Here is a 26,638-nt window from a genome sequence, read left to right as displayed (position 1 = left end):
ATTGATTATCTTTACTTTATGTGTATGAGTGTATTGCCTGCATGTATGTAAGTGCACCCATGTAGTGCAATGCCCACGAAGGTCAGAAGACGAGGTCAGATCCCCTGAACTTGGAGTTATGGACAGCTCTTAGCCATCATGTGGGTGCTGGGAATAGAACCCGGGTCCTCTGCAAGAGCAGTCAGTGCTCTTAACCACTGAGCACCCTAACTTCTTGTTTCAACCTTTATGATAGTAACTACAATAAAAAACATAAGATCAAAAATATAAAAACGGAGCCGGGTGTGGTGGCGCACACCTTTAATCCCAGCACTCAGGAGGCAGAGGCAGGTGGATCTCTGTGAGTTCAAGGCCAGCCTGGTCTCATAGCGAGTTCCAGGACAGCTGGGGCTACAGGGAGACCATGTCTCAAAAAAAAGACCAAAAAATAAAATAAAATAAAAGTGGAGGAAACCCACTAATTTCAATCCAATTAAGCTACAGATAAATGCTGAATACTGCTAGAAAACAGACCTCACATTAAATCTAGAAAGTACAAAATTCTTGGTTAATTTCCACTCTTAAATCTTTTCCATTATTCAGCTCAACTTCTGTGAAAAAAAATTCTCTATTAGTTTGTAAATGCCCTGAAAGATAAGGACTTCAGCTTGCTGAATTCTAACTAGTATAGTATCAAAACACAGAAGGAACTCAATAAATACATGCTGATGCATATGGTAGAGACGTGGGTAACTTAAACAATCTTAGAATGGTATGTCCAGAATTCTGGTGAGGCCAAATCACAATTAGACTTGTACAAATATTAAAACAGGCTGGAGAGGTGGCTCCATAGTTAAGAGCACTGGCTGCTCATCTAGAGGACCCAGGTTTGGTACCCAGCACCCACACGGCTCCTAACAATCTTCCTTAACTCCAGTTCCAGAGGTTCCAACACCCCTCTTCTAGCTTCCATAGGCACTGCACACACATGGTACACTTATATACCTGCAGGCAGAACATTCATACACATTAAATAAAAATAATAAATTATAAAAATTAAATCCAAGTTGAAACTTTCAACCTTGAAAAAGTCAAGCAGCATTGCTAGGCACTGATGCTAATTTTTTTTAAATATTTTATTTATTATTTTTATGTGTATGCATGTATTGCCTGCATGTAGGTAAGTGCATCGTTGTCGTGCAGTGCCTGCGGAGGACAGAAGAGGCTGTCAGATCCCCTGGAACTGGAGTTACAGACAGTTGTTAGCTGCCATGTGGGTGCTGGGATTTGAACCCAGGTCTTCTGCAAGAACGTTCAGTGTTCTTAACCACTGAGCCATCTCTCCAGCCCCTACTGATGCTAATTTTTATTTCTCTTCCAACCCCAAGCTAACTACACCTCCAAAACATAGGAGGCAAAATAATTATCTGGTAAGAGAGTCAAAATTTTTAAAATTTTATTACATTTATTTATTTGTGTGCACATGTATGCATGGAGGCCAGAGGACAATTTGTGGGAGTCAGTTCTCCCCTTCCACTATGTGGGTCCGAGGGACTGAACTCGGGTCATTAGGCTTAGTGAGAAGTAAGTACCTGTAACTGCTGAACCATCATGTCAGCCCAAGGGGGTCAGAATTTTATTTTAAATCTAGAAGAGGAACACCAACCATTTCACTCCATTCGAAGAATTCTACCAGGTATCCTGATGGCCAATGCCTGTAATCCCAGGAAGGAGATGAGCGAGGCTGGAGTTCAAAGTCATCATTAGCTGCCTATCAAGTTTAAGACCAGCCTAATGTGGTTTAGAGATGGTGAACATGGCTGGATAATGATTAAACCAAAAATACGCCAACAAAGATAAAAAGGATGTCACAGAGGGGCTGGAGAGATGGCTCAACGGTTAAGAACACTGACTATTCTTGCAGAAGAGCCGGCACCCACATGGCAGCTAATAACTGCCTGTAACTCCAGTTCCAGGGGATCCAACAACCTCTCTGTCCTCCACGGCCACTGCACGACACGGGTGCACTTGCCTACATGCAGGCATAACATTCATACACATAAAACAAAAATAATATATAAAATATTTTTAAAAAAAAAAGGATGTCACAGTATGCTGACTTCATTTTATTTATTTGTGTGTATGTGTGTGTATCCTGTGATTATGACATGTGTTAGTGCCTGCGGAGTCCAGAAGAGGGTATTGGATCCCTTGAAGCTGGGAGTTACAGGAAGTTACAAGCCACCTGGCATGTAAACTTGGGTCCTCTGGAAGAGCAGAAAGCAGTTTTAGCTGCTGAGCCATCTCTCCAGCCCCACAGTGAGCATGTTGGTTTCTGGTTTTCCTTTGAGTAAGTTCTTCTGGGTCAAAACGTAGTTTCTTCTAGGAACTAACTTGGACACCTACACTAAGTACAATGCCTACCTCCTTCTTGGCCAGCTCCTGCAACCGTCTGGGAAGGCGTTTGACGTTGTGGCTCATGGCTCTTCGTCGCATGTGCCGTGGAAGAGTCTGGAAAACCAGTGAATTGGAAGACTTCTGGGTCACTGCTTTTAACATAGCACTGATTTCGGCAGCTCGTGCTTGAGCAAAAGTAGAAGCTGATGAAGGAAACGGCAAGGTCATTAAGAACAAGTCTGGAAAGAACGGTCTTTCTGCTGGATTTCAGATGGCAGGCAGATGAGAAGAGAGCTTACAGCCTATCCGCCACCTGACTCCCACAAGGTAAGCATCAACACTAGTCATTTCCACGTTCTATCATCATGAGAAGACTCCTCAACAAAAATTACACATGAAAATAAGGGGGGGGAATCACAATAGTTCTGACTCCAAAAGGTTTTCCTTTCATATTTTCTGCTTTTTCAAAACTTGTAATGGTTATTGGTTTTCTTTATTAAAAAACAGAGTCAATCACTGTCTCTCTAAGTAAATAGGGTGCTGGAGAAACTTGATGCAAGAAAGAATAGTTATCGGAAAGCACATAAGGTGTGGTCAAGGAACACAGTTTACGTGGAGCTGGAGGTGATGAAGCAGCAACAGATGAAAATGACAAGAAGACACGCTTTAAATCTTGGTTTCTATTAGATTTTTCTGTATTTCAAAACCACCATGCTAAAGAGTATGTGTGGTGTCACAGAGAAGGGGATGGAAGTTAGAACAGTTCACAAAGATTTATGAGACGAGTAAGCGAGGATCTGAAGAGTAGAGGGCACCAGGCCTGAGGATGTTGTGGCCAAAGTTCGGGCTGGAGGTGAGGAAGAGCCCAAAGGGTTGGAATAGAGGAGGGAGATGGGGAGGCAGAAACCAGGCAGGGCAGAGGAGTGCAGTGGTTGGCACTAGCAACAAAGAATGCAGACTGCTTTTCCTTAAAAATACCTACCAGTTAAATATTTGGGAATTTCCTGAGAAGTGCCCTCAGGACCTGCTTTCCAGCCTCCTTTTTTTTTAAACATGTTTTTAGAGGAAGACTGCTCATTCACATCAGGCTCAGGAAGTGAGTGGGGGCTCGTCTTGATTTGCCGCTGTCGTGAGGTTCCAGAATGAAGCTCTAGTACAAAACAAAACAAAAAGAAGTATGTCATCCATACCACAGATAGGATTATAGTAAATAATTAGCTTATTAATCCTACAGTCACTATAAGGTGGCAACTCCTGGTCCCAGCTCCAGACCCGCTGCACCCTTGGCACGCTCTCTCTCTCTCTCTCTCTCTCTCTCTCTCTCTCACACACACACACACACACACACACACACACACACACACACAAAATATCAAAGGATGACTTTGTACAGGTGGCTCTCTCCTTCAATGGTATGTGGGTTCTCAGGACTAAATTCAGGTCACCAGGCTTGCATGACAAGCACTTTTACCCTCCAAGACACCAAGCAGGCACTATTATCTCCTTTTAAAGAAGAATCTTGAGTAGGAATTCTGGTGACTTTCCCAAGAGCAAGCCCAAGGTCACAAAGCTAGTAGCAATACAATAGGTAATCATAGCAGTATGACCTATTAACAGATAGATAGAAGGAAATTTTCTCCCTTCACCATTTATAGTGAAACAGGAGTTTTCAACTCAAGCCCCTTGCTATGGTCTGAATAGTTACATGCCTCCAAGTTCAAATGCTGAAATCCTACCCATCAAGGAGATGGGATCTTTGGGAGGTGACTAGATCATGGAAAGAGAGTCCTGATGAATGACATTAGTGCCCTTATAAAACAGGATCCAGAGACCCCTCACGCCCTCCACCATATGAAGGGACAGGAAAAAGCTGTCGTTTAGGAACTACACAGGGCCCTCACCACACAGGGACTCTGCTGCTCGAACTTGTACTTCTTAGACACCAGAACTTTGAGAAATAAATTTGTATTATCTAGAAGCCACCTACTTTACCAGCCTCAATAGCACTCTCACATGATTTCATATACTCATCCTTACCCTAATTGTCTGGCTCAAGTCAGAAGCCACTGTTAAAGACAGAATGAAAAGCAAAGTCTCTACATAAATTTCTGGGCATTCAAACCACTCAGACTTTAGGAAACTATCAGATATCTATGAACAGAAGTGAGGTCAGTGGAGAATTCTACAGATTTCCCATTTATTCCACTGGGATGTGAATTATTATGCCACCTTAATCTTAGAACATGTTACAAGGTTTGTCACTGTGCGGTTTAAATGAGATAGTATGTGAGAAAGGCCTATGACATGTTCAAAGTAATAGTCCTCAATTGCTAAAGTTTAACAATTTAAATCTGGGGCCGGAGAGATGGCTCAGATGTTAAGGGAACTGGCTGCTCTTACAGAAGACAGGAGTTTGGCTCCCAGCATAAATATGATAGCTAATAAGTGTCCATAATTCCAGTTCCAGGGGATCCAATGCCTTTTTCTGGCCTCTGTGGGCATTACATGCATAGAAGAGTACTTACATACATGCAGGCAAAACTCATACACAGAAAATTTTTAAAAACTTTAATCTTCTTTTTTCTTTTTTTTTAATCTAACATTTATTTAATCAGGCCTAAAGCATGCTGCTCTTTAAGCAAGCCGCCTGCCCGCTGTCTTTCCAAGCTGGCATTCTCTACTGCTGCCCCAATAAACAATTGTTCCTGTGTATCATTTCATGAGTGTCTAAAAGCAGCAGCACATGACTTAAATATTGATATGCTGACTATATTTCTCTTAGGAAATACAGAAGTATAACTTAATAAACGCTAAGGCAGAAATAACACATATCAGCTCTAAAATGTGCATAATCATACTGTAGTAATTGTCCTATAAAGTCAAGTTTACACTGAATTATGAATAGTGAACCTCTGCTCCTGGGAAAACTATTTTCTTTCCTTCCTTCCCCTTTCCCTTTTTTTCATTTCCTTTCTCTATATTCACACACAAATATACATACATACACATACAGCTGTGACCATGGCACTCATGGGAAGGTCAGAAGACAGTTTTCCAGAGCTGGTTCTCTCCCTCCACCACAGGTTTAAGAGATGAAACTCAGGTGGTCAGGCTTGCATAGAACGTGCTTTTACCCACTGAGTATCTCACCAACCTGTAATTTTACATTCAAAAAACAATTCCATGGGGCTGGAGAGATGGCTCAATGGTTAAGAGCACTGACTGCTCTTGCAGAGGACCCAGGTTCGATTCCCAACACCCACATGGCAGCTATGACCCATCCTTAACTCCAGTTCCAGGGGAATCTGAAGCCCTCTTCTGACCTCCGCGGCCTTGCACGACACGGGTGCACTCACACACATGCAGGCAATACACTCATAAAATTTAAATAATAAATTTAAAAAAAAATTTTTTTTTTTTTTTGGTCTTTTTGAGACAGGGTCTCCCTGTAGCCCTAGTTGGCCTGGATTCGCTATGGAGACCAGGCTGGCCTCAAACTCACAGAGATCCGCCTGCCTCTGCCTTCTGAGTGCTGGGATTAAAGGCGTGCGCCACCACACCCGGCTAATAAATAAAATATTTTTAAAAAAACAATTCCTTACTGGTAGGTTCTATTCCCTTTATTTACAAGAGAAAATGAAGTTCAGAGGTACTGGGGGCATGCACGAGGTCACCCCACTACTGAGATTCAAAGCCCAGGCAGAACTGCATTCTTTGCACAGCTCTGAACAACACTGCCCTTCTCCTGCAAGGCAGCTGCAACAAGAAAAGCAGCTGGGAACTCACACTTAGAGCACCTTGACTTTTTTCCTGCTCTCCACATGTCCAGAAATGACAGCCAAAGCTCCCTAAGTGCTGATGAGGGGGTCACAAACAAGCAAGCAAAGCAACTTTGCAAATAGGAACTTTGGTAAGAACTAGAGTTTTCTGTCTCTTTAAATCATCTCATTGACAATTTAGATGATGACTAGCAAGTGAAACTGGCAAAAACAATTTAATTCAAATGAAGTAGAAAGAACACTGTATGCATCTTACCTTGTTTTTGAGCTTGGGAAGGTTTTCCACCTCCAGTATGGTGCTTTCCGCCTCTATCAGCCACAAAGCCAGAGGATAAAGTCACATTAGTGGGCTGGTTTCTCATTTTCTTGGCATGTTTTCTTTCTTTTGCATTAGACATGTCTGAAAAGGAAGCAATATACATAATTCGAGGAGAGAAAACTCCCATTTCAAAAATCGTAAATGTCAGGCTGGGCGTGGTGGCGCATGCTTTTAACCCTAGCACTCAGGAAGCAGAGGCAGGTGGATCTTTATGAGTTCCAGGTGGGCATGGTCTACATAGCAAGTTCCAGGCCAGCTGTGGCTACAGGGAGACCCTGTCTCAAAAAGTAATAACAATAATAAAAAATATCTGGCATGGTGGCTCACACCAGCACTTTGGAGGTGAAGGCAGAAGGATCAAGAGTTCAAGGTCATTCTTGACTATATAGCAAATGAGGCCAGCCTGGGCTACACAAGATCCTGTTTCAAAAAACAACACAGTCCGGCATGGTGGCACACACCTGTAGTCCCAGCACTTGGGAGGCAGAGGCAGGCAGATCTCTGTGAGTTCAAAGCCAGCCTGGTCTACATAGTGAGTTCCAGGGCAGCTGGGGCCACAGGGAAACCCTGCTTCAAAAAGACAAAAAAAAAAAAAACACAAAGAGTTTGGTTTTTAAATGGGTCAGGAAAGTGGCTCAGCAGGTGAAGGTGTTTGCTGCCAAGCCTGATGACCTCAGTTCAATACCCAAGACCCACATGGTGAAAGGAGAGAACCAACTCCTCCAAGTTGTCCTCTGACCTCTACATCCAAGTCAACAAGCCTCCCTCATGCACATACACAATAAAGTACTAAATGTTTAAAATAATAATGTAATAAATATCTATGTAACTCAAAATTTGATGATACTAAAATATTACCATATTAATCTACAGCAAGGATTCCTAAAAAGGGAAATTTCAATGAAGTCATGAATGGTATAGATACTAAAAACTCAGTTAGATGAGGTGGTACACACTTGTAAACCTAGCTTCCAGGGGTAGAGAAAGGGCTGAGCAGGAGGAATGCTTTGTGGGCAAGGCCAGCCAGGGCTCCATGGCAAAACCTTGTCTTAAAAACCAAACAAGGGCTGGAGAGATGGCTCAGTGGTTAAGAACACGAGCTGTTCTTGCAGAAGACCCAGGTTCGAATCCCAGCACCCACACAGCAGCTAACAACTGTCTGTAACTCCAGTTCCAGGAGATCTGATGACCTCTTCTGTCCTCTGCAGGCATTGTACAACCTGGGTGCACTTACCTACATGCAGGCAATACATGCATACACATAAAATAAAAATAATTAATAAAATTAAATTAAAAAAACAAAAAAAAACACAAGTTTCTTGATGGAACTGTCCCATGCATTTCAGCTTGCACGGCCAAATAATCAAACTATATACAATGCATAAAATCTGTTAGGGGAAAAAAACGAGGTGAGATAAGATCACTATACATGACTTAAAAATTAAATCAATTATAAAATTTTATCTTGGTTCTTAGATAAAATAACAGCTACCTGAATAAATGATAATTAAAACACTTTATTCCATACTAAAGCTGAATGATATTTTCATTTCTACCACTGAGCTGAGGCTGGTTAATGCTATCCTTAATGAATGATAGCAACAGACAATGATTTCAATTTGAAGTGAAAAGCATAAAGAATGACAACAGTAACAGCCTAATGGATTTACTTAGGAGTTCTCAAATCTGAAACTCCACACCCAACTTTTATCACGGAATCAATGTGAATCACTTGTTTTCTATTATGAAATAAAATTCATTAACAACATGACTGACTAGAGACATAACTTTTATCAACACCCTATACTGTATGACTTAAATGTAACATAAAAAACTGAAAGGTAACTTTAATAAAATAATAGATATTTCTGTATTTGACCACAATTACAGTAAACGAAATTTTGAAATAGAGATTTTTGAACCCAAAGGAGAATCACATCAGCAAAGGGACTGACACAATCTGTAAAGTTGGAGACAGGGCCTAGAAGCCCTCACCCCATGCAAGAGCCACCAAGACTTCTGCTGACTACAGGCAAATCTAAGAGGTGTCCCAAGGAGACATTAGGAGGTAGGAAAGCTCAGGGTAGCAGGTTATTTACCAAGCTTGTGCGTCAATATTTTAATATTAGCACTTATTTCTACCTATACACAGAAAATTTCATGTAGAAAATGGCAGAATGTGTACATGTGTGCCTTGAAGAAATAGTATACAGCCACCAATGACAATCTTCCAAGGTGGTGAACACTGAATTCCGATCAGGCTGGCTGGCTATATTCACTATTCCTAAAACTTAAAACAACTGGCGATTAAGACCACACATAAAAAATACCACACGGAGCTGGGGGTGGTGGCGCATGCCTTTTATCCCAGCACTTGGGAGGCAGGGCCAGGAGGATCTCTGTGAGTTCCAGGCCAGCCTGGTCTACATAGCAAGCTCCAGGCCAGCTGGGGCTAGAGGGAGACCCTGTCTCAAAAAGATTTAAAAAAAAAAAAAAATACTCAGCTCTGTGTGTGTCTGTGTGCGCATCAGGAAGTCAGAAAGAAATTGGGATTTCAGCTGGAATTTGTGTGGATGGGAACAGATGTGACTCTGAACATAGATTGTGTGCTTTGCTGCATCAAACACTGCAACTTAGGTTCAAAACTATTGTAAGTTATGAATCCAGTGTTTTTACTGTATATTCAGTTTCATGCTTATAAAAACAATAATTTCATGATGGAAAATACATTTTTCCCCAAAGTCATTTCTCATCATGTCCCAAATACTTTTGGACCGTGTTGCACTGAATTGCTTGATTTCAAAAACTGCTGTTTAAACCAGGTGTGGTGGTGCACACCTTTAATCCCAGCACTTGGGAGGCAGAGGCAGGGGGATCTCTGTGAGTTCAAGGCCAGCCGGGTCTACACAGTGAGTTCCAGGACAGCTGGGGCTACAGGGAGACCCTGTCGCAAAAAGACAAAAAACAAACAAACAAACAAACTGCTGTTTAAGTTGCTGACTTGAGTTTCACTTAAAGCATTAAATGAATTTTGGTTTGGGATTAGGACAGACTTTCCAACAATTTGTGAAATGGCCCTAATTCTAATTCTGTAATTCTGTACTATGTATTTAGACAAAATGTCATCTCAACATTATTATAAAACAAAAACATTGATCAACTCTGAAAAACACCGAAGATGCTTTCCAGTATCAAATACTCAGTCGAGTTAACCTTTCATGTAAAAATAAGAAGCGCATCCATCTCCTTAGCATGCAAATTTGCGTTCATCTTTAATAAGTGGTCAAACTATACCAAATACGCCAAAGAACTGCTTTAAACTTCTTTATGATTTGTTATCAGTAAATGATTTACGTATGTTTTATATCGCCAGGGTCGTGAGGGGAAAGCTGAAGATCTGAGCTAGAGCAAGGACTCTTTCCATTTGAATCCAGATCCCAGATCTTGTAGAGAAAGAAGCATGGGAGGAGCGGAAGGGGGACAACGCCCCATCTCGGCTTGGGTCCCCGGAATGACCCTCCGCGTTCCTCAAGGAAAGGAGAAAAGGGGGTGCAAGCCTACCCCCGGGAGGTTCGGCCTGGCGGGCGCAGTCACAAACAGGAACCCGAACGCAGCACACAGAAGGTCCGCGACTGGGAAGAGGGCCCCGCGCAGGCATGGAAGGGGAGGTCTGCAGTCCGGGCGTGAGAAGATGCGCCCCCACGCACGCCACCCGCGCTCTGCACGCGACCCAGCTAGGCACCAGCGCTGCACCACCTACCTGCCACACGCTCTCAGGAACCCCCGGGTCAGAATGACAAGGTACTGGTACTGCGCTCTCCAAAAGACCGCACGGCGACGGGAGAACCAGTGTGCTGAAGAGCGCAAGCGCAGCCAGGCGGCTTCCACCACGTGGCCGGGAGTCTGGGACGAACTACAATTCCCAGCATGTCCCGGGAACCCGCCCCAGGCGGTGCCTGAGGCAGGGTCCCAGCGCTGGTCAGTGGCTGATTAGAGCAGTGAGAAGCGGGCAGAGCTGGTCTCTCGTCTTCTTCTGAAGAGCCTTTGAAAGAGAAGAATTAACATGTCATCCTTGATCAAAAAGGTGATCAACTCCGCGAAAGCTCCAGGGGCCATTGGTCCGTACAGGTAATGTGCAGAACGGCTGGGTGCGTGAGGGGCGAGGTGAGAGCTGGGAGTTCGTCGGAGTTCTCCAGACCGTGGGGAAACTGAGCCTGGAAACGGGAGTCTGCGCCCGGATCCCCTGGGAGTCTAGGGAGGCCAAGTGTGACCCGGGGCTGCGCGCTGGGACTTTGCACACACACACACACACACACACACACACACACACACGGTGGGCCTCGCGCTACACACACACACACACACACACACACCCGTGGGGCTTGCTTTCTCCCGTTGGCAGAGCATTCATCCCCGTTGTCGTTTGGGGGCTTCTAGTTTGGGGTGACAACTTTATTGAGATAAAATTCATAGCCCTAGAATTCTCGCCTCTTTAACACGCACGATTTGGTGGGTTTTGCAGTGCTCAGAACACTTACATCGCCCCTGAAATAAATCGTAAGCAATTAGCGTTCACCTCACATGCTCCTCTCCCTGAGCCCCTTAGAAACGTTCACTTACTATGGTTTTACCTGGTACAGTCATTTCCCATAAATAGAATCATAAGCGTATGTGGCCTTCTGTGACTGGCTTCTTTTACCTCTCAAGAAGTTCTGCCTAACCTTTCTGAATTCAAAGGGGTAAATCTTATGAATATATGTGCTTGTCTCCTGGGGACGGATGACCCGTGCACAGTACTTAACAAATTCCTGTATGTCTGGCCAACTCCCAGTTTTTACATGTAGGAATGTTTAAGAATTGTTTGTCCGTGGGTTTTGTGTTTTGTTTTTGTTTTTGAAACAGGGTCTCACTATGTAGCACTGGCTGGCCTGGAACTCATGTAGATTAAGCTGGCCTGGAACTCAGAAATCCACCTGCCTCTCCTGAAGGCTGGGTTTAAAGGCTTGCTGGCCATGCTTATTTACCACTAATCATTCAAGTGTGAGTAACAAAGGTGATTTTCTGAGATTGCCCTAAATACCATAGCTACTCATATGTGTACTGGGCAGAAAACTTTGTACATTTATTTCCACTTGCCAGAAGTGCTTCTGTATTTTTTTAACTTCATTTTGCGGGGGTCATGAACTACAGGGTCTCACTGTGTAGTCCCAGGCTAGCCTAGAATCTGCCATTCTCTTGCCTCAGGCTTCATGGGCTGAGATGGGGCCAGCATGCCTAGGTTAAAACCTTGTTTTTTCTTTTCTAACATAATTTCTAACTCTTCAGTATATCCTAGAGCAAATTTTCCTTTTGAAAATGAGGTTTCAGAGATAGTGTCTTTTCATTGTTAACCAGAACTGGAAATTTTCTACAGTTGAAGCGTTTGAACTGTGGCAGATGTATATTGAATGTCTACTGCATGCTAAGTACTTGAACTATACAAAAATGTGTAAAGAGTAATCCAGTTCATGAAGGGCTTTCACATACATGAAGGAAAGAAAAAAGCATTTGTTTATCCCATGTTGTATGGCAGACCCCAGGACAACCACCACCTTCTCACTTAAGTCCTTGGTCTATTTCTTCAAAAGAAAAAGGTTAAGGTCAACTCTTTCAAGGTCATCTAGACTGCAGTGACATCTTGATTTGAACTCAGACCCTAGCTCCCTCACACTAGCAAATTGGAAATAAAAGGATAATGGAGCAAGGAACAAATGAAGGAGAGAAAAGTTGATTCTATGTTGAGGCAAAGAAAGAAGAAAAATTTGGAAAAGCTCCTTGGTTGAATTTTAAATACTGGATTTGCCATTTGTAGCAGTGTTGTGAAGTTTGTCTCTTTAAAGTTAATTTGTTAAGAACTTGCATTCCTAACAGAAAATAGCTTGAGGGCACTGGGTAGAAGAACGCATGGCATAAAGGTTTTAAGAAGACAGTTACTTTTTCTCCTAAACTGGGTACCAGCTGTATTATAACTCCTATTTCTTTGAAATAGCTCACTCTCATTTAAATTAATTTTTAAAAAGAAACTGTCACAGTACTCTAAATAAAAAACAATCCGCCAGGCGCGGTGGCACACGCCTTTAGTCCCAGTACTCCGGAGGCAGATCTTTGTGAGTTCAAGGCCAGCTTGGTCTACATAGTGAGTTCAGGTCAGCTGGGACTACAGGGAGACCCTGTCTCAAAAAGACCAGCTCTGGTCTGTAGTTAGTTCTAAACCTCAGGCCTGCCTTCTTTATTAAAAGCATTTCTGGTTGAGGCTGTAGCTCAGTGAAAGGCCTGGTTGAACATGTATGAGGTCACATTGTTTTTTGAAAAATGTGGTTGGGACTGGAGGGGTGGCTCAGTTGTTAAGTGCACTGTTCTTGCAGAGCTTCAATTCCCAGCACCCACATAGCAGCTAACAACCATGTGTAGCTCCAGTTCCAGGGATCTGGAGCCCTCTTCTGGCTTCCTCAGGCATTGCACTACACAAGTATACTTACATACGCACAGGCAAAACACTCATACACATAAAATAAAAATTTTTTTTTAATTTTTAAAAAAGAAATAATCACATTTAAAATATTTTAGTATTTTTATTTTAGTTTATGTGTATGAGTGTTATGCCTGCATGTGTGTAAGTGCACCCATGTCATCCAGTGCCCACAGAGGACAGAAGAAGGCATCTGATCTGGAACTAGAGTTACAGATGGTTGTTAGCCACCATGTGGGTGCTGGGATTCGAACCCAGGTCTTCTACAAGAACAGTCAATGCTTTTAACTGCTGAGCCATCTCTCCAGTCCCTTAAATGTGATTATTTCTCGTTTGTTTTCTATAAAGGATATTTTTTTCTCCTTAATGTCGTTGGAAGGCTCAAAGTCACAATTGCTTAGCATCTACTGTTGCTTTCTAAGCACTAAGCACACCATGTGCAGTTACTATTACAGACTCCATTTTTCAGATTAAAGAGCTGATACACATGAAGTTGAATCATTTGCCTTCGGTCACTGTACAAAGTGGTGTAATTTGATTTGAAATTAGACAGTGAGGCCCCAGAGCTCAATCTGAACCACTTCATTTGCCGTCCGCAGCTTAGAACTGAAAGAAAAGTGAAAAGAGAATGATTCTCTTACTGTGGCTCACTGTGGATGGCCTTTTGGAAAATGCACTTCAGAGTTGGACTTTGGAGGGAAAAAGAAAAAAAAAGACTTGGACTTTGGATTTAAATTTTTATTTTGCTTCTTTTTAACTGTGTGACCTTGCAGGGTGACTTTGCCATGCTTAGTCTGCTTCTTTATCTCCTACATGGATGTAACAGTGACCTTACTTCATAATTTTAAGTAAGGAAGTGACCAATAAAGGTACATTTTAGCACAGTCCAGGTTGTGATGATTTCTAATTTTAAACCAAAGTTGATTTTGCTTATAATGAGGAGCTATCAAATAGTTTTGAGCACATAAACAACCCCCCCCCTTTTTTTTTGGCCTTTTTTGCAGCAGGGTCTCCCTGTAGCCCCAGCTGTCCTGGAACTCACTGTGTAGACCAGGCTGGCCTTAAACTCACAGAGATCCGCCTGCCTCTGCCTCCCAAGTGCTGGGACTACAGGCATGCACCACCACACCCACCTTTTAAGAAGAGAGTAATTCGGAGAGAAATTTGGAAAAAAATGAAAATAGAGAATTTTACAATGTAAGTGAAATAAGTAATTTTTTTCCCTCTTCTGCCCTAATCCCCCTCTTTCTGTCATTCAGTGATAGCATTTAGAATAACTTCTTTACTTCAGAACAAAAGACACCCCTTAACAAATCAAAGGTATTGTAAAGACACTTTGTCTTGAAGCCTGGTAACAGAGCATTCCCTTCCCTCGTCTTGTTTAGAAATGCCCTGCATGAGGACTGGAATTTAGATCTCCAGCACCCACATAAATACTGGGGTGGGGGAGGATAGTGGCACATGGGACAGCACATGGGAGTCAGAGTCAGGACATCCCCAGAGCAAGCTGTCTAGCTGGACTAGATGAATCAGTGAGTTTGGGTTCAAGTGAGAGGCCTCCATATATAAGATAGAGAGGGACCGAAGGAGACGCCTGATGTCAGCATGGACATGCACAAGCACAGGAACACCCATACCCCCCCAACATTCACATTGCACCACACACATGGTAATATGTGTACTCACATCTATACCACACACCACATATACATGCAATAAAAGGAGAAAGAAAAAATGTAATATCAAATTGATTGGAATTGGTGAAGTAACTTTTATAAAGCTACAAGTAGAAACAGAATCATCAAGAGGGTACCAGTGTGCAGGAGAAAAGCTATCAGGCAGCTTCAAAGTGCGGGGCTCCCCAGGTGTTCCTTATGAAGGCTTCGAAACACATATGTCACTAGAAATGGTACTTGTTTTTTAATATTTTATGTTGAAGGGAAAAACACATTATTTATAACCTGATAAAAGTGTATTGGACATGTTTTGGGAATTATTTGGAAATAAAGTTTTTTGTGCATGAAGTTTGTGATGAATATACTCTTTGAAACTTTGAGTCCTCTCTAGAAAGAATTCTAATGTGTTGGGCTTTTCAGTCCTTGGCATTGGGGTGAAGGGGTTGTCACTAATTGCTAGTCAGCTCAGTACATTTCAGGACCCTGGAGGACAGAGCCCAGGGGAGTACAGCACCAGTGCTACTGCTTTGCCTTCTGTTCTGCCACCACAGTGGGGCATAGATTATGGCAGGAGACTTAAATAGAATGCTTTTCTAAGTTTTACTATGCTCTGTTTTTAGGTTGGTTTGGTTTTGATGTTTGTTTCTGTGGGCTTTTTTTTTTTTTTTTTTTTTTTGAGACAATCTCACTCTGTAGTCCCAGAGTAGGTCAGTCCCTGTAGTCTGACCTAGAACTCACTATGTAGCCTAGGCTGACCTCATGCATGTAATGTTCCTCCTGAGCTTTGGGTTTACAGGCATGGACTACCATGCTGTTTAACCTTTGGCTGGGAAATGCTTTTTTTTTAATTGTTTTGAGACAAAGTTGCCTTGTAGGCCCAGCTGGCTTGGAACTTGCTATGTAGACCAGTCTGGCCTTGAACTCACAGAGATCCACTTGCCTCTGCCTCCTGAGTGCTGGTATTAAAGGCATGCACCAAACAATTTGCTTTTAAGTTTCTGGAACCTGGGAAGGCAAGATGGCTTAGCAGGTAGAAGTGCCTGCCACCAAGACCAACGACCTGAGTTCTGTCCCCAGAGCCCAGAGAGTGGAAGGAGAGAATCAACTCCTACAAGTTGCCATATCATCTCCACTTGTGCACCATGGTAGACACACACACACACACACACACACACACACACTCACATAAAAAATAAAAAATAAATAAATAAAGTGTAATTAAAAGGAAAAAAAATCCTGGGACCTAACAACTTGGTTGTGGGTAGTAGGATTCTTGTGCTCAGAAAGTATCATGTATCCAATACTTTTGTGAATGAACCCCTCTGAATCTGAGAGCTAACTCACATAGCCCAACTAGTCTCAACTCTGCTGTTTGCTTTTGATATTCTGAGAACAAATGGATTTCTTTTTACTACTATAAAGTTTTTGATAAATGATAATACAAATACACATGACCTTACACTGTGCTTCAATTGTGGACAAACTGAAGGTCCTTTGTGAAGGGCAGAGGACAGATGGCCTAATTCTACTCAGACAGTCAATAGTGTTAGTTAGTGCTATTCAACCTGAGAAATGGTTACACATTAACAAGCTCAGTAGTTATCCATTTGAGGACCTGGGTCAAAGAAAACCAGATAGTTGAGAAGAATTCCTGGACTTTCTGAATCTTGTCACAAAGTCTGCCTTTAGCATTTCAAATTCCACATTATGAACCAACAGAGCCTGCTAAAAAGAAAGCCATTGACAGCCAAAATTGTTGATGCTGAGGAGTTAGAGAGCCAAGCACTGAGCAGTAATTACAGCATGCCTGCTATGTACAAAGAATCACCTAGGCCTTAAGCTTTAGCACTGTGGCATCCCTGCTCTCAAGTTTAGAGTCTAAGATACTCAGGATAGAATCAGAAGGGGACTTGCTGTCACATGAGGCAGGCTCTTTGAAATGGCATTAAAAAGTTACTGAAAGCAGCCGGGCGTGGTGGTGCATGCCTTTAATCCCAGCACTTGGGAGGCAGAGGCAGGCGGATCTTTGTGAGTTCAAGGCCAGCCTGGTCTACATAGTGCGTTCCAGGACAGCTGGGGCTACAAGGAGACCCTGTCTCAAAAAAGACAAAAAAAAGTTCCTGAAAGCTGAGTGTGGTGTGGCATGACTGTATTCCCAGGGCTTTGGAGATGGAGATAGGAGAATCAGAAGTTCAAGGTTAGCTAGTTCAAAACTAGCCTGGGCTACATGAGACCCTGTCTCAACAAACCAAAAAATAAAAAAAAAAGAGAAAGTTCTTTAAAACTGCCATTTTTTTTTAGCATTTTTATTGAATTTTTGTGATGGCCATACAATATAATTTGGTGACATTTATATCCCCTCTCCCATCCACATCTCCCCACATTACCCCCCCACTCATTTCTGTGTACTCTCTCTATATAATAAAGCCTATAGAGTCTATCTTGAATGCCCATATGTTCTCCAGTATGGGTCCATCCACTGACGCTTGCATAGGACTTGTGCATGCTGTCACCATTGCTGTGAGTTCACATGAATAACCGACCAGCCCTTTTCTTTTTTTTTTTTTTTCAAAATTGGCTGTAAATTTTTTTAAGAATTGTTATTATTTTTTAATCATTTTTTTTTAATTTTTAATAGCTACATGATTAGAAGAAGCTTTTCACTATAGCTTTAACATATTCAGTAACACACTCCAGAATAAGAGTACATCTCTTTCTCAACTGTGTGCAAGTTTCTAGGTTCACAGTTGAATTAATACAGTTATACAATATTGAACTCAGTATAAGCCCTGTAAGACATAAAATTGAATGAGTTTTTAACCTTTAAAAAAGATCTCCATTTCATTTTAGAATATATTGTTCCTTGCAGAAAGACTCATTGTTTTTGCTACTGAGATGTTGGCACATGCATCTCTAATCTGTATGTATCTGATTATTACTAGTTATAATTGGTTGCACTTGGATCCTTGGCACCTGTGTGTGTCTATAAAGTCTGGAGAACTCTACCCCCTACCCCTGATCCCCGCGCCATCGCCATCCACCACCTCTGGCTCTTGCAGTCTTTCCACGTCCTCCTCTGCCATGATCCCAGAGCCTTGTGCTCCAGAGGTCTGACAGGGGCGTTCCACTCAGAGATAAGTGCTCTGTAGCCCCCTCCTCCCCACACATTAGAAAGCCGTAAGTTTCTGTGTTAATCACCTGCTGCATAAGGAAACTTCTCCAGTGAGAGTTGAAAGATGCACTAATCTTCAACAGTGGGTGAGCACCTGATGCCGCACACTCCATTCCAGTCATCTCTCTTGGGACTGGGAGTCAATATTATTATGAGGGTACCACAGTTACATCTCACAGGAGGAGACCACAGCTCCAGCTCACAGGAGGGGAACCACAGCTCCTTTAGTTATGTGGCAACACATAACTGTAACCATCTGTGTTCAGTCCCCTACCCTTGCCCCCAAATAACCTTTTTGCTATTATTTTGTCTTTGCTGAAATTTCATATAAGCAACATCAAACAATATACAGTCTTCAGATGTGTTTCTTTTTTTAAATTTTATTTATTATTTTATTTTATTTTTTTATGTGTATGCATGTATTGCCTGCATGTAGGTAAGTGCACCCGTGTCATGCAGTGCCCGTGGAGGTCAGAAGAGGCTGTCAGATCCCCTGGGACTGGAGTTATGGACAGTTGTTAGCTGCCATGTGGGTGCTGGGATACGAACCCAGGTCTTCTGCAAGAACAACCAGTGTTCTTAACCACTGAGCCATCTCTCCAGCCCAGGACTCAGATGTGTTTCTGATAGTTGCCTAGGGGGAGGAAAAAGTGTTAGGTAGTGTGTCGAGGGCTTGTTTAAAGTTTTCAGAAACCACCAATTGTTTTCAAAACTGGCTGCGCAGTTGTGTGTTGTGTTAACAGTACATGCAGGTTCTGGTTGCTCTGCATGTTTGCCAATGCAAATTATCATCACTGATGTGATATATTAGTGGAATCAATTTGCTACCTCTGTCATCTTATGGTTTTGATTTGCAAATTTCTAATGACTAATAATAGCATCTTTCCAGTACTCCATAGTTCTTTGTGTATCTTTTTTGAAGTATCTGCTGAAATCATTTGCCTGCATTTTACTGGGTTGTCTACCTTTATTAGTTAGTTGTAAGAGTTCTTCATATATTCAGGGTGCAAGTCCTTTGTTAGAGATATATTGTAAATATTTTTCTCTCAGTCCGTGACTTTTCACTTCCTTTAAGATAACCTTGTCAATGAACAAATGTTTTTAATGTTATTGAAGTCAAGTTTACCATTTTTTAAAAAAATTTTACAGCTTGTATTTGTTATGTCCTGTTAAAATATATTTTAGCATTGGATTTTGTGTTCTATTTTATGTACGTGTTGTCTTTTTGCTCATTTCAGTCAAGCTGTGCTAGTGGGCAGGACCGTTTACATTTCTGGACAGGTAGGCATGGACCCTTCCAGTGGACAGCTTGTGCCAGGAGGGGTAGTCGAAGAAACTAAGCAAGTGAGTCCTCTTCCATGTTGAACATTCTCTTTTTCATTGCTTTGTGATGTTGAACAGTGATAACGATTCATTTCCCTGCTTTGTTCTGTAGAAATTAACAGATAAATGCTTTCTAAGCTACTCAACTGCTTAATATAAGATAGTTTTTTAAGAAGTTGGAAGCTTAGGGAATCAGTAACAGAGAGAAAGTGTGACTCTACCTCCTTATTATCTGAATTATCAAAATCAAATAAGTGTTGACACTTCCAAATGGATTGGGAAATTTTCTTTTCAGGGCAATTAACCTTCCTCCCCTCCCCTGCCCTGCTCCTCAAAAGCAAAAACTGCCACTACCTCAAAAGTAAAAAGTCAGTGTCTATTAGTAAGAGGAAAATATCAAGGCTTAAATGAAAAAACAAATGGAGGCTAGGGATATAGTTCAGTTGTGTAGCATGCTCAAGGCACCGACTTTAATCTCTAGCACCACAAAAAGAGGAATACAATTCTGATCCATTAACAGAATTAGATTATAATTTTTCTTGAATTTTTGCAAATTCCATACACTATACATCTTGATCATATTTAGGCCTTCTCCCCATCCTCATCTCCCATAGCACCTCCCTTAAATTATAATTTAATGCATTCACTGAGTCATTTGTAATGCTCAAAATAGAACATAACCCAAATATCTCTATGGAACTGGAATGACTTATCCTAGGTCTATGCAACTAGTTAATATGAAAATATCTCTAATAGAAAATGCTGTATGATAAATTAAAACCAAGATACAGGATGATATGCATAATATGCTACTGTGTGTATATATTTACGTGCTTAACAATATGCATGTTTGGGGATCAGGATGTGGCTCAGTTAGATTAGTACTTGCCTACCATGCACAAATACCTAGATTCAACCCCCAGCACCACATAAAACTAGTTGTGGTGGTGCATGCTTGTAATCCTAGCACTTGGAAGGTAGAGGCAGAAGGATCAAAAGTTCAAGATCATCCTCAGCTACATAGAGTGTTTGAAGTCAGCCTGGGATAGATACATAAGAATGTGTGTGTGTGTGCATGTGTGTGTGGATGTGTGTTTACACTGGTATAAGCACTAGCTATCTTTAGAAGGATATAAAAGAAACTTGAGATAGGGGCTATTTCAGGGAACTGGAAGTAGGAATGGGGGAAACCTTTTCACGCAGCACTGACTGACCTAGAACTTGCTATGGATACCAGGCCCGTATTAAATTCAAGAGATCCTCCTGCCTCTGCCTCCCAAATACTGGGATTAAAGGCACTGTGCCATCATGCCCAGTTGTATGTGCTTTTTTTTATAGGTCTTGAATTGCTTACTTCATCCTTGTACTACCCAAACACACAAGAAAAGGGACTGGCGAGATGACTCAGCAGTCAAGAACACATACTGCTCTTGCAGAAGACTGAGTTCAGTTCCCAGCATGCATGTTGAATACCTCACAGTTACCTATAACTCCAGCTCCAAGAGGCTCCAACGCCTCTGGCCTCTAGTGGTCACCTGTGATCATGTACATATACACAGACACACACAGATACATAATTAAAAATAACAAAAATAGACTGGGTATGGTGGTGCATACCTTAATCCCAGTACTCAGGAGACAGGCAGGAGGATCTCTGAGTTCTAGGCCAGTCAGGGTTACACAGTGAGACCCTGTCTCAAAAAATAATAATAAATATTTCTAAAACAAAATATTATATTGTTATCAAAAAAGTGAAGAGGAAAAATAAATTGAAAAGACTTAAGTTGAGGCTAGGGTTTAAAAACGGTGTTTGGGGGGCAAGGGGCTGGAGAGATGGCTCAGCAGTTAAGAGCTCTTACTGCTCTTGCAAAGGACCTGGATTTGTTTCCCAGTACCCATATTAGGCAGCTCACAACCAACTGCATTCAGTTCCAGAGGATCATATACTCTCTGACCTCAGCACATAAATTCAATGCATATAAACCCATTCAGGCATATACATATACATATAAATAAGAATAAATAAGTAGGGGGCTGGAGAGATGGCTCAGCAGTTAAGAACACTGGTTGTTCTTACAGAAGACCCAGGTTCTAATCCCAGCACCCACATGGCAGCTAGCACCTGTCTGTAACTCCAGTCCCAGGGAATCTGACAGCCTCTTCTGACCTCCTCAGGCATTGCATGACATGGGTGCACTTACATACGTGCAGGTAATACACACATACACATAAAATAAAAAAATAAATTTTTAAGTTAAAAAAAAAGAATAAGTAAATCTTTCTTTAAAAACCTCATGTTTGCTGGGCGCAATGGCGCACACCTTTAATCTAAGCACTTGGAAGGCAGAGGCAGGTGGATCTCTGTGAGTTCAAGGCCAGCCTGGTCTACATACTGAGTTCCAGGACAGCTGGGGCTACAGGGAGACCCTGTCTCAAAAAGACCAAAAAAAAAAAAAAAAAAAAAAACGTTTTCAGAGACCTCAGTGTCAAACATATATATAACTCAATATTGGTTTGGTTTTCTGAGTGTTTGGGGGTGAGGTAGGACATTGTTTTATTTTTTGAGACAGGGTCTCATATAGCCCAGGCTGGCCCTGAACTCACCTTGTAACCATAGGATGACCTTAAACTCTCCATCCTCCTGCCCTAACCTCCCAAGTGCTGGAATTGCAGGAGTCTGCCACCACATCTCTCCCCAGTCCAATTTTCTTTCAAATAATACAGCCTTTTCACTGCATTTCAGAAAGATTCAGTCCATGAAAGAAAAACCAAGTACTAACTGACTTGTATAGTCACATCAGTTAAAGCCACCATATAACATCAGGGCCTTTCATCTTTCTTGCGTTGATTCACAGGCTCTTAAAAACATCGGTGAAGTTCTGAAAGCTGCAGGGTGCGACTTCACTAACGGTGAGCAACTTGCTCTTCACTGGTAATTGCTAGATTTTGTTGTTAGTGTTGTTTGTAGCACTCAGGATCAAGCTCAGGGCCTCATGCATGTTAGGTAAGCATTCCACCATTGAGTCACATCCTTGTTCTGTATGAAGAACATGTGGGATCAATAATATGTCATTTAGTATCTTTATTGCTTTTTAAAGTTGTTCTTTTAATGGTCTGGGAAACACTTTTACTTGTTCAATTTCATGTCAGTCTTATTTTCATCAAGAAAATCATAAAATCATATAGTTATTGCTAAGTCATGTTGTGAGTCCAAGGACGCTAAACCTAATGAAAATGTGTGACTCTTCTAGTGGTAAAGACAACTGTTTTGCTGGCTGACATGAATGACTTCAATACTGTCAATGAGATCTACAAAACGTGTAAGTAATTTGGCTTTATTCCTACTTACTGTTTTTATTTTCCTTTTAGTTTTTACGTGTATGAGTGTTTTGCCTGCATGTATATACATCCCATGCATGCAATGCCTGTGAAGGCCAGAAGAGGGCCATCAGATACCCTGGAACTGGAGTTACAGATGGTTGTAAGCCACCATGTGGGTGCTGGGTAATCAACCTCAGGTCCTTTGCAAGAGCAGCCAGTACTTTTAACCACTGAGCCATCTCTCCAGCCTCCCTGCTTACTGTTTTAGAGAGACATAAATCTGCTAAAATAAATGAGTATCCATTGTCAAGGAAAGTGACAGAAGATCTTAAAATGATGCCTTGCCCTGAAACAACTCATAATCTGCTTGGAAACATATGGCATACCCTCATGAAAAAGATCTATTGCCGTTTCTAAAATAATATACATAAACCCTACAAATCTATTCTCTTAAAGTTTAATTTTATTATTTCTTAGGCATTTTAAGCCCTCTTAAAAAATTTTTAGACATACAGTGTATTAGTTACTTTTCTGTGGCTGTGATAAAACACAATGACCAAGGAAACTTATAGAAGGAAGAGTTTATTTGGCTTATGGTTCCAGAGTGATAAGAGTCCATCATAGCAGGAGAGGCGTTGGCAGGAGGCAGCCGGAGCAGAAAGCTGCAGGCTCACATCTTCAGACAGACACAGGAAAGGGCAAAATTGGAAATGGGACAAGGCTGTAAACTCTCAAAGCCCCAGTGGTGTGCCTTCTCCAGCAAGGCCACATGTCCTAAACCTCCCAAAACAGTGCCACCATGACTTAAATACTTGGAGCCTGTGAGGGACACTCATTCAAGCCAGCACATATGGGTTGCATTTACTAGTGGTATAATATGGTCTAGCCAGCAGCTTAATTTTGACTGTCCCAGTATTATTAGCTGGCTACTTAACATTTCTGTACTTTCATTTCCTCATATGAAAAGTGAGGACAGTATTCGACTACCTCAAGGGCTGTTGGAGTGATTAAATGGATTACCCTGTAATATATTTGGAACTGATCCTGGCATGTTGTAAGAACTGAGTAAATGCTACTGTATTATCATTGTTACAGTGGGGAAATGGGTGTTCCTTTCACCTGGTGGGATGAGAGAAAGGTATGACCTGGAAAAAAAATCATTACTTATTCTCTCCAGAAGAAATGACCAGAAAAGGCCAAAGTTATGAGAAAATACTTGCCGAAAATAGGGAGTTGCTCCCTCTCTAGAATAACTGGCTTGTAACAATCACTGTAAAGACCAAACCCAGTCTCATCAAACTGGACCAAAATGCCAGAGTATGCATTTCAGTTTTTTTCTAAAAGAGACTAAACAGTATTAAATATCGTGAATCATATGGCAAAATATTTCATCATACAAACCTAGATGTGAGCTTCTTTTCTAAACTGTTGCTTGTATCTAGAATGAAGTAGTCCATGAAGCACTGACCAGATTTTTGGTTTTGCAATGTTGAATAAGAGCTCATTGCCTGGAAACTAAAATGAAATTTTTCTAAATTCAGATTTCAAGAGTGACTTTCCTGCTAGAGCTGCTTACCAGGTTGCTGCTCTACCCAAGGTAAGTACACTGTGAAATGGCTAATGTCTGCCAGTTCAAATTGCTATGCTCTATTCTGCATATCCTGAATGAATCACTGTGAAAGAAAATTTTAAAATAAAGGAAAGGGTATAGTCCCTGCATCTCAGATGTATAAAATCTTAAACACCCATATTTTATGCCTGGAAAAAAATTAAGAAAATTTATAAAGCAACACATAAACATGACACAATCACAGTGCTTTGTGAGAAAAGGCTTAAGAGCAGTGTTATTCTTGTTACTTAGAGAACTATAAATTTGTGCTGGGTTCTTAGTTGTACAATAAAAATGTCACGTGGTTTTCTAAATGAATGACACATAAATGTCACCATTCTAGTTTTAGTATTCCCTCACGAGAACCTTTTTCCTGTGCCAACACCATATCTCTGGTATAAAAAAGTAGCTCTTGGGGCTGGAGAGATGGCCCAGTGGTTAAGACCACTGGCTACTCTTGCAGAGGACCCGGGTTTGGTTCCCAGCACCTACATGGTGACTCATAACCACCTGTAACTCCAGTTTCAAGGGATCCAGTACCCTCTTCTGGCCTCTACAGGCACCAGGCAAGCATGTAGTGCACTTCCATACATGCAAGTAAAACACATAAAATAAAAATGAATATATCTTTTTTTTAAAAAAGCAGTTCTTACTGACAGCAATTTGTAACTTGCCCTAAAGAAAATGTATGTTCTGGGGCTGGAGAGAGATGGCTCAGCAGATAATAACACTGACTGTTCTTGCAGAAAACCCCGGGTTCGAATCCCAGGACCCACATGGCAGCTAACAACTGTCTGTGACTCCAGTTCCAGGGGATCCGACAGTCTCTTCCATCCTCCACAGACATTGCATGACATGGGTGCACTTACCTACATGCAGGCAATTACACGCATACACATAAAATAAAAAATTTTTAAATAATAAATAAAATATTTTAAAAAAAGAAAATGTATGTTCTAATAGTGGCACTTTTGCTGTTGTTGCTTTAATTAGTTGTCACTTGGAATGATCATCGTCCAACTTAAGATACTGAGTGCAGTTGAAGGAGCCCTAAACTTGGAATCCTAAGGCATGGGTTTGATCCTTTTACCTCTATGAGTAGAGAGACCACTTCATCACATTTTTTAAGCTTCAGTGTCCCCCTTTATGAACAGGGCTGCTATGAGGCTCAGCAGAGCTAACAATGAATGTGCCCAGCATAGTCTGAACAATCATGGGTTCTTACTAAATTTTCTGTATTCTTTGCCTTTAAAGATATTACTGGTAAAAATGCTATTTTATTATTAGTTGTATATGATTTTTAAAAGGCATTACTGAACCTTCTTTTAATTTGTATGAAATGATCAAGATACTGTGTTTTTGTATTTTCCTTACAGGGAAGTCGAATTGAGATTGAAGCCATAGCTGTCCAGGGACCTTTCACAACAGCATGACTATAAGTGGCCACACCATTGTTGACACTGGAAACTTTAGTGTCTTTAACACCTTAATTTTTATGATTGATGTTGGAAAGTATAAATGTGACCAAAATAGCTGAAGTTATCATGGAAATTACCAGAAATATGGAGATCTGAAATGAATCAGGGATTATTGAATCCATTAATGCCATAAATAACACGTTTCTGAATGAGGGAAGATCCTTATGCAGTTACTTAGATAAAAGAGACAGAAAGAAAGATGAGTTCTTCAGGAAAGATGAAGTGTTGCTCCTGACAAATAATGAGCTCACCCGATTATATTAAATTATATTAATTTACTGATATAGTTCGTTCATATTAGATATGTGGAATTAAAATATTCTAATATGAATGGTACAGGTAGAGTAGAGAAGAATAAAGTGGACCAAAATCTTATACAGATAATATTTTTCTAATGGAAATAAAATGAATGAATGTCTAGCTTTTCTTTGGTGTGATTTTGTTCACTTAGTTCATAGTAAAAGAGGAATGGAATCATGAAATTAAATCTCCAGCTGTTCCTGTTCTCAAAATTTATTTCTGATTTTCTATTTTTTTTTTCACTCTTAAAAGTAGATCATGGGGGCTGGAGAGATGGCTCAGCGGTTAAGAATACTGGCTGTTCTTGCAGAAGACCTGGGTTCAAATCCCAGCACCCACATGGCAGCTAACAACTGTCCATGACTCCAGTTTCAGGAGATCTGACAGCCTCTTCTGTCCTCTGTGGTCATTGCATGACATGGGTGCACTTACTTACATGCAGGCAATACACACATACACATAAAATAAAAACAAAATAAAATATTAAAAAAAAAAAAAGTAGGGGCTGGAGAGATGGCTCAGCGGTTAAGAGCATTGGCTGCTTTTGCAGAGGGCCCAAGTTCAGTTCCCAGCACCTGCATGGTGACTAACAACCATCCATAACTCCAGTATCAGGGGATCCATTGCCCTCTTCTGGCCTCTGCAGGCATTGCACACACAGGTGCACTTACATATGTGCAAGCAAACCACACATACACATTAAAAAATAAAAATAGAAGTGTGGCGGCTACTTCTCCGGTGACTTACTTATCCTGACATCAGACTTCTATGGAGGAA

General features: G+C 41.3%; 2 protein-coding genes across 2 annotated transcripts in view; one reads left to right on the top strand and one right to left on the bottom strand.

Annotated features, from left to right (window-relative positions):
* Positions 1 to 10,370, bottom strand: part of Pop1 (POP1 homolog, ribonuclease P/MRP subunit) — a 40,800-nt gene extending 30,430 nt beyond the window's left edge. Inside the window, exons 1-4 of the mRNA XM_008831542.3 lie at positions 10,235 to 10,370; positions 6,412 to 6,555; positions 3,359 to 3,526; positions 2,404 to 2,579 (exon numbers count right to left, since the gene is read on the bottom strand). Coding sequence (XP_008829764.1) covers positions 2,404 to 2,579; positions 3,359 to 3,526; positions 6,412 to 6,553 — 486 coding nt within the window. The 5' untranslated portion in view covers positions 6,554 to 6,555; positions 10,235 to 10,370. The remainder of the gene's footprint in view (positions 1 to 2,403; positions 2,580 to 3,358; positions 3,527 to 6,411; positions 6,556 to 10,234) is intronic.
* A 54-nt stretch (positions 10,371 to 10,424) lies between these two features.
* Positions 10,425 to 25,981, top strand: Rida (reactive intermediate imine deaminase A homolog). The gene is made up of 6 exons (XM_008831541.3): positions 10,425 to 10,602; positions 19,069 to 19,174; positions 22,009 to 22,063; positions 22,405 to 22,473; positions 24,016 to 24,071; positions 25,460 to 25,981. The coding sequence occupies exons 1-6, from the start codon at positions 10,538 to 10,540 to the stop codon at positions 25,514 to 25,516; spliced, it is 408 nt and encodes a 135-aa protein (XP_008829763.1). The 5' UTR covers positions 10,425 to 10,537; the 3' UTR covers positions 25,517 to 25,981.
* Positions 25,982 to 26,638: the final 657 nt, after the last annotated feature.

The sequence above is a fragment of the Nannospalax galili genome, unplaced genomic scaffold, assembly GCF_000622305.1.
Source record: "Nannospalax galili isolate Female #2095 unplaced genomic scaffold, S.galili_v1.0 scaffold334, whole genome shotgun sequence".
NCBI lineage: Eukaryota > Metazoa > Chordata > Mammalia > Rodentia > Spalacidae > Nannospalax > Nannospalax galili.
Note: the sequence above shows the minus strand (reverse complement) of the source record. Positions and strands in the feature narration are given on the sequence as shown.

Bases quoted from the DNA above. Each gene is read 5' to 3' on its own strand.
- Rida (XM_008831541.3), top strand. From the start codon at position 10,538: ATGTCATCCTTGATCAAAAAGGTGATCAACTCCGCGAAAGCTCCAGGG. The intron at 10,603-19,068 runs GTAATGTGCAGA...TGCTCATTTCAG, and splicing joins GGGGCCATTGGTCCGTACAG to TCAAGCTGTGCTAGTGGGCA. The intron at 24,072-25,459 runs GTAAGTACACTG...TTTTCCTTACAG, and splicing joins AGGTTGCTGCTCTACCCAAG to GGAAGTCGAATTGAGATTGA.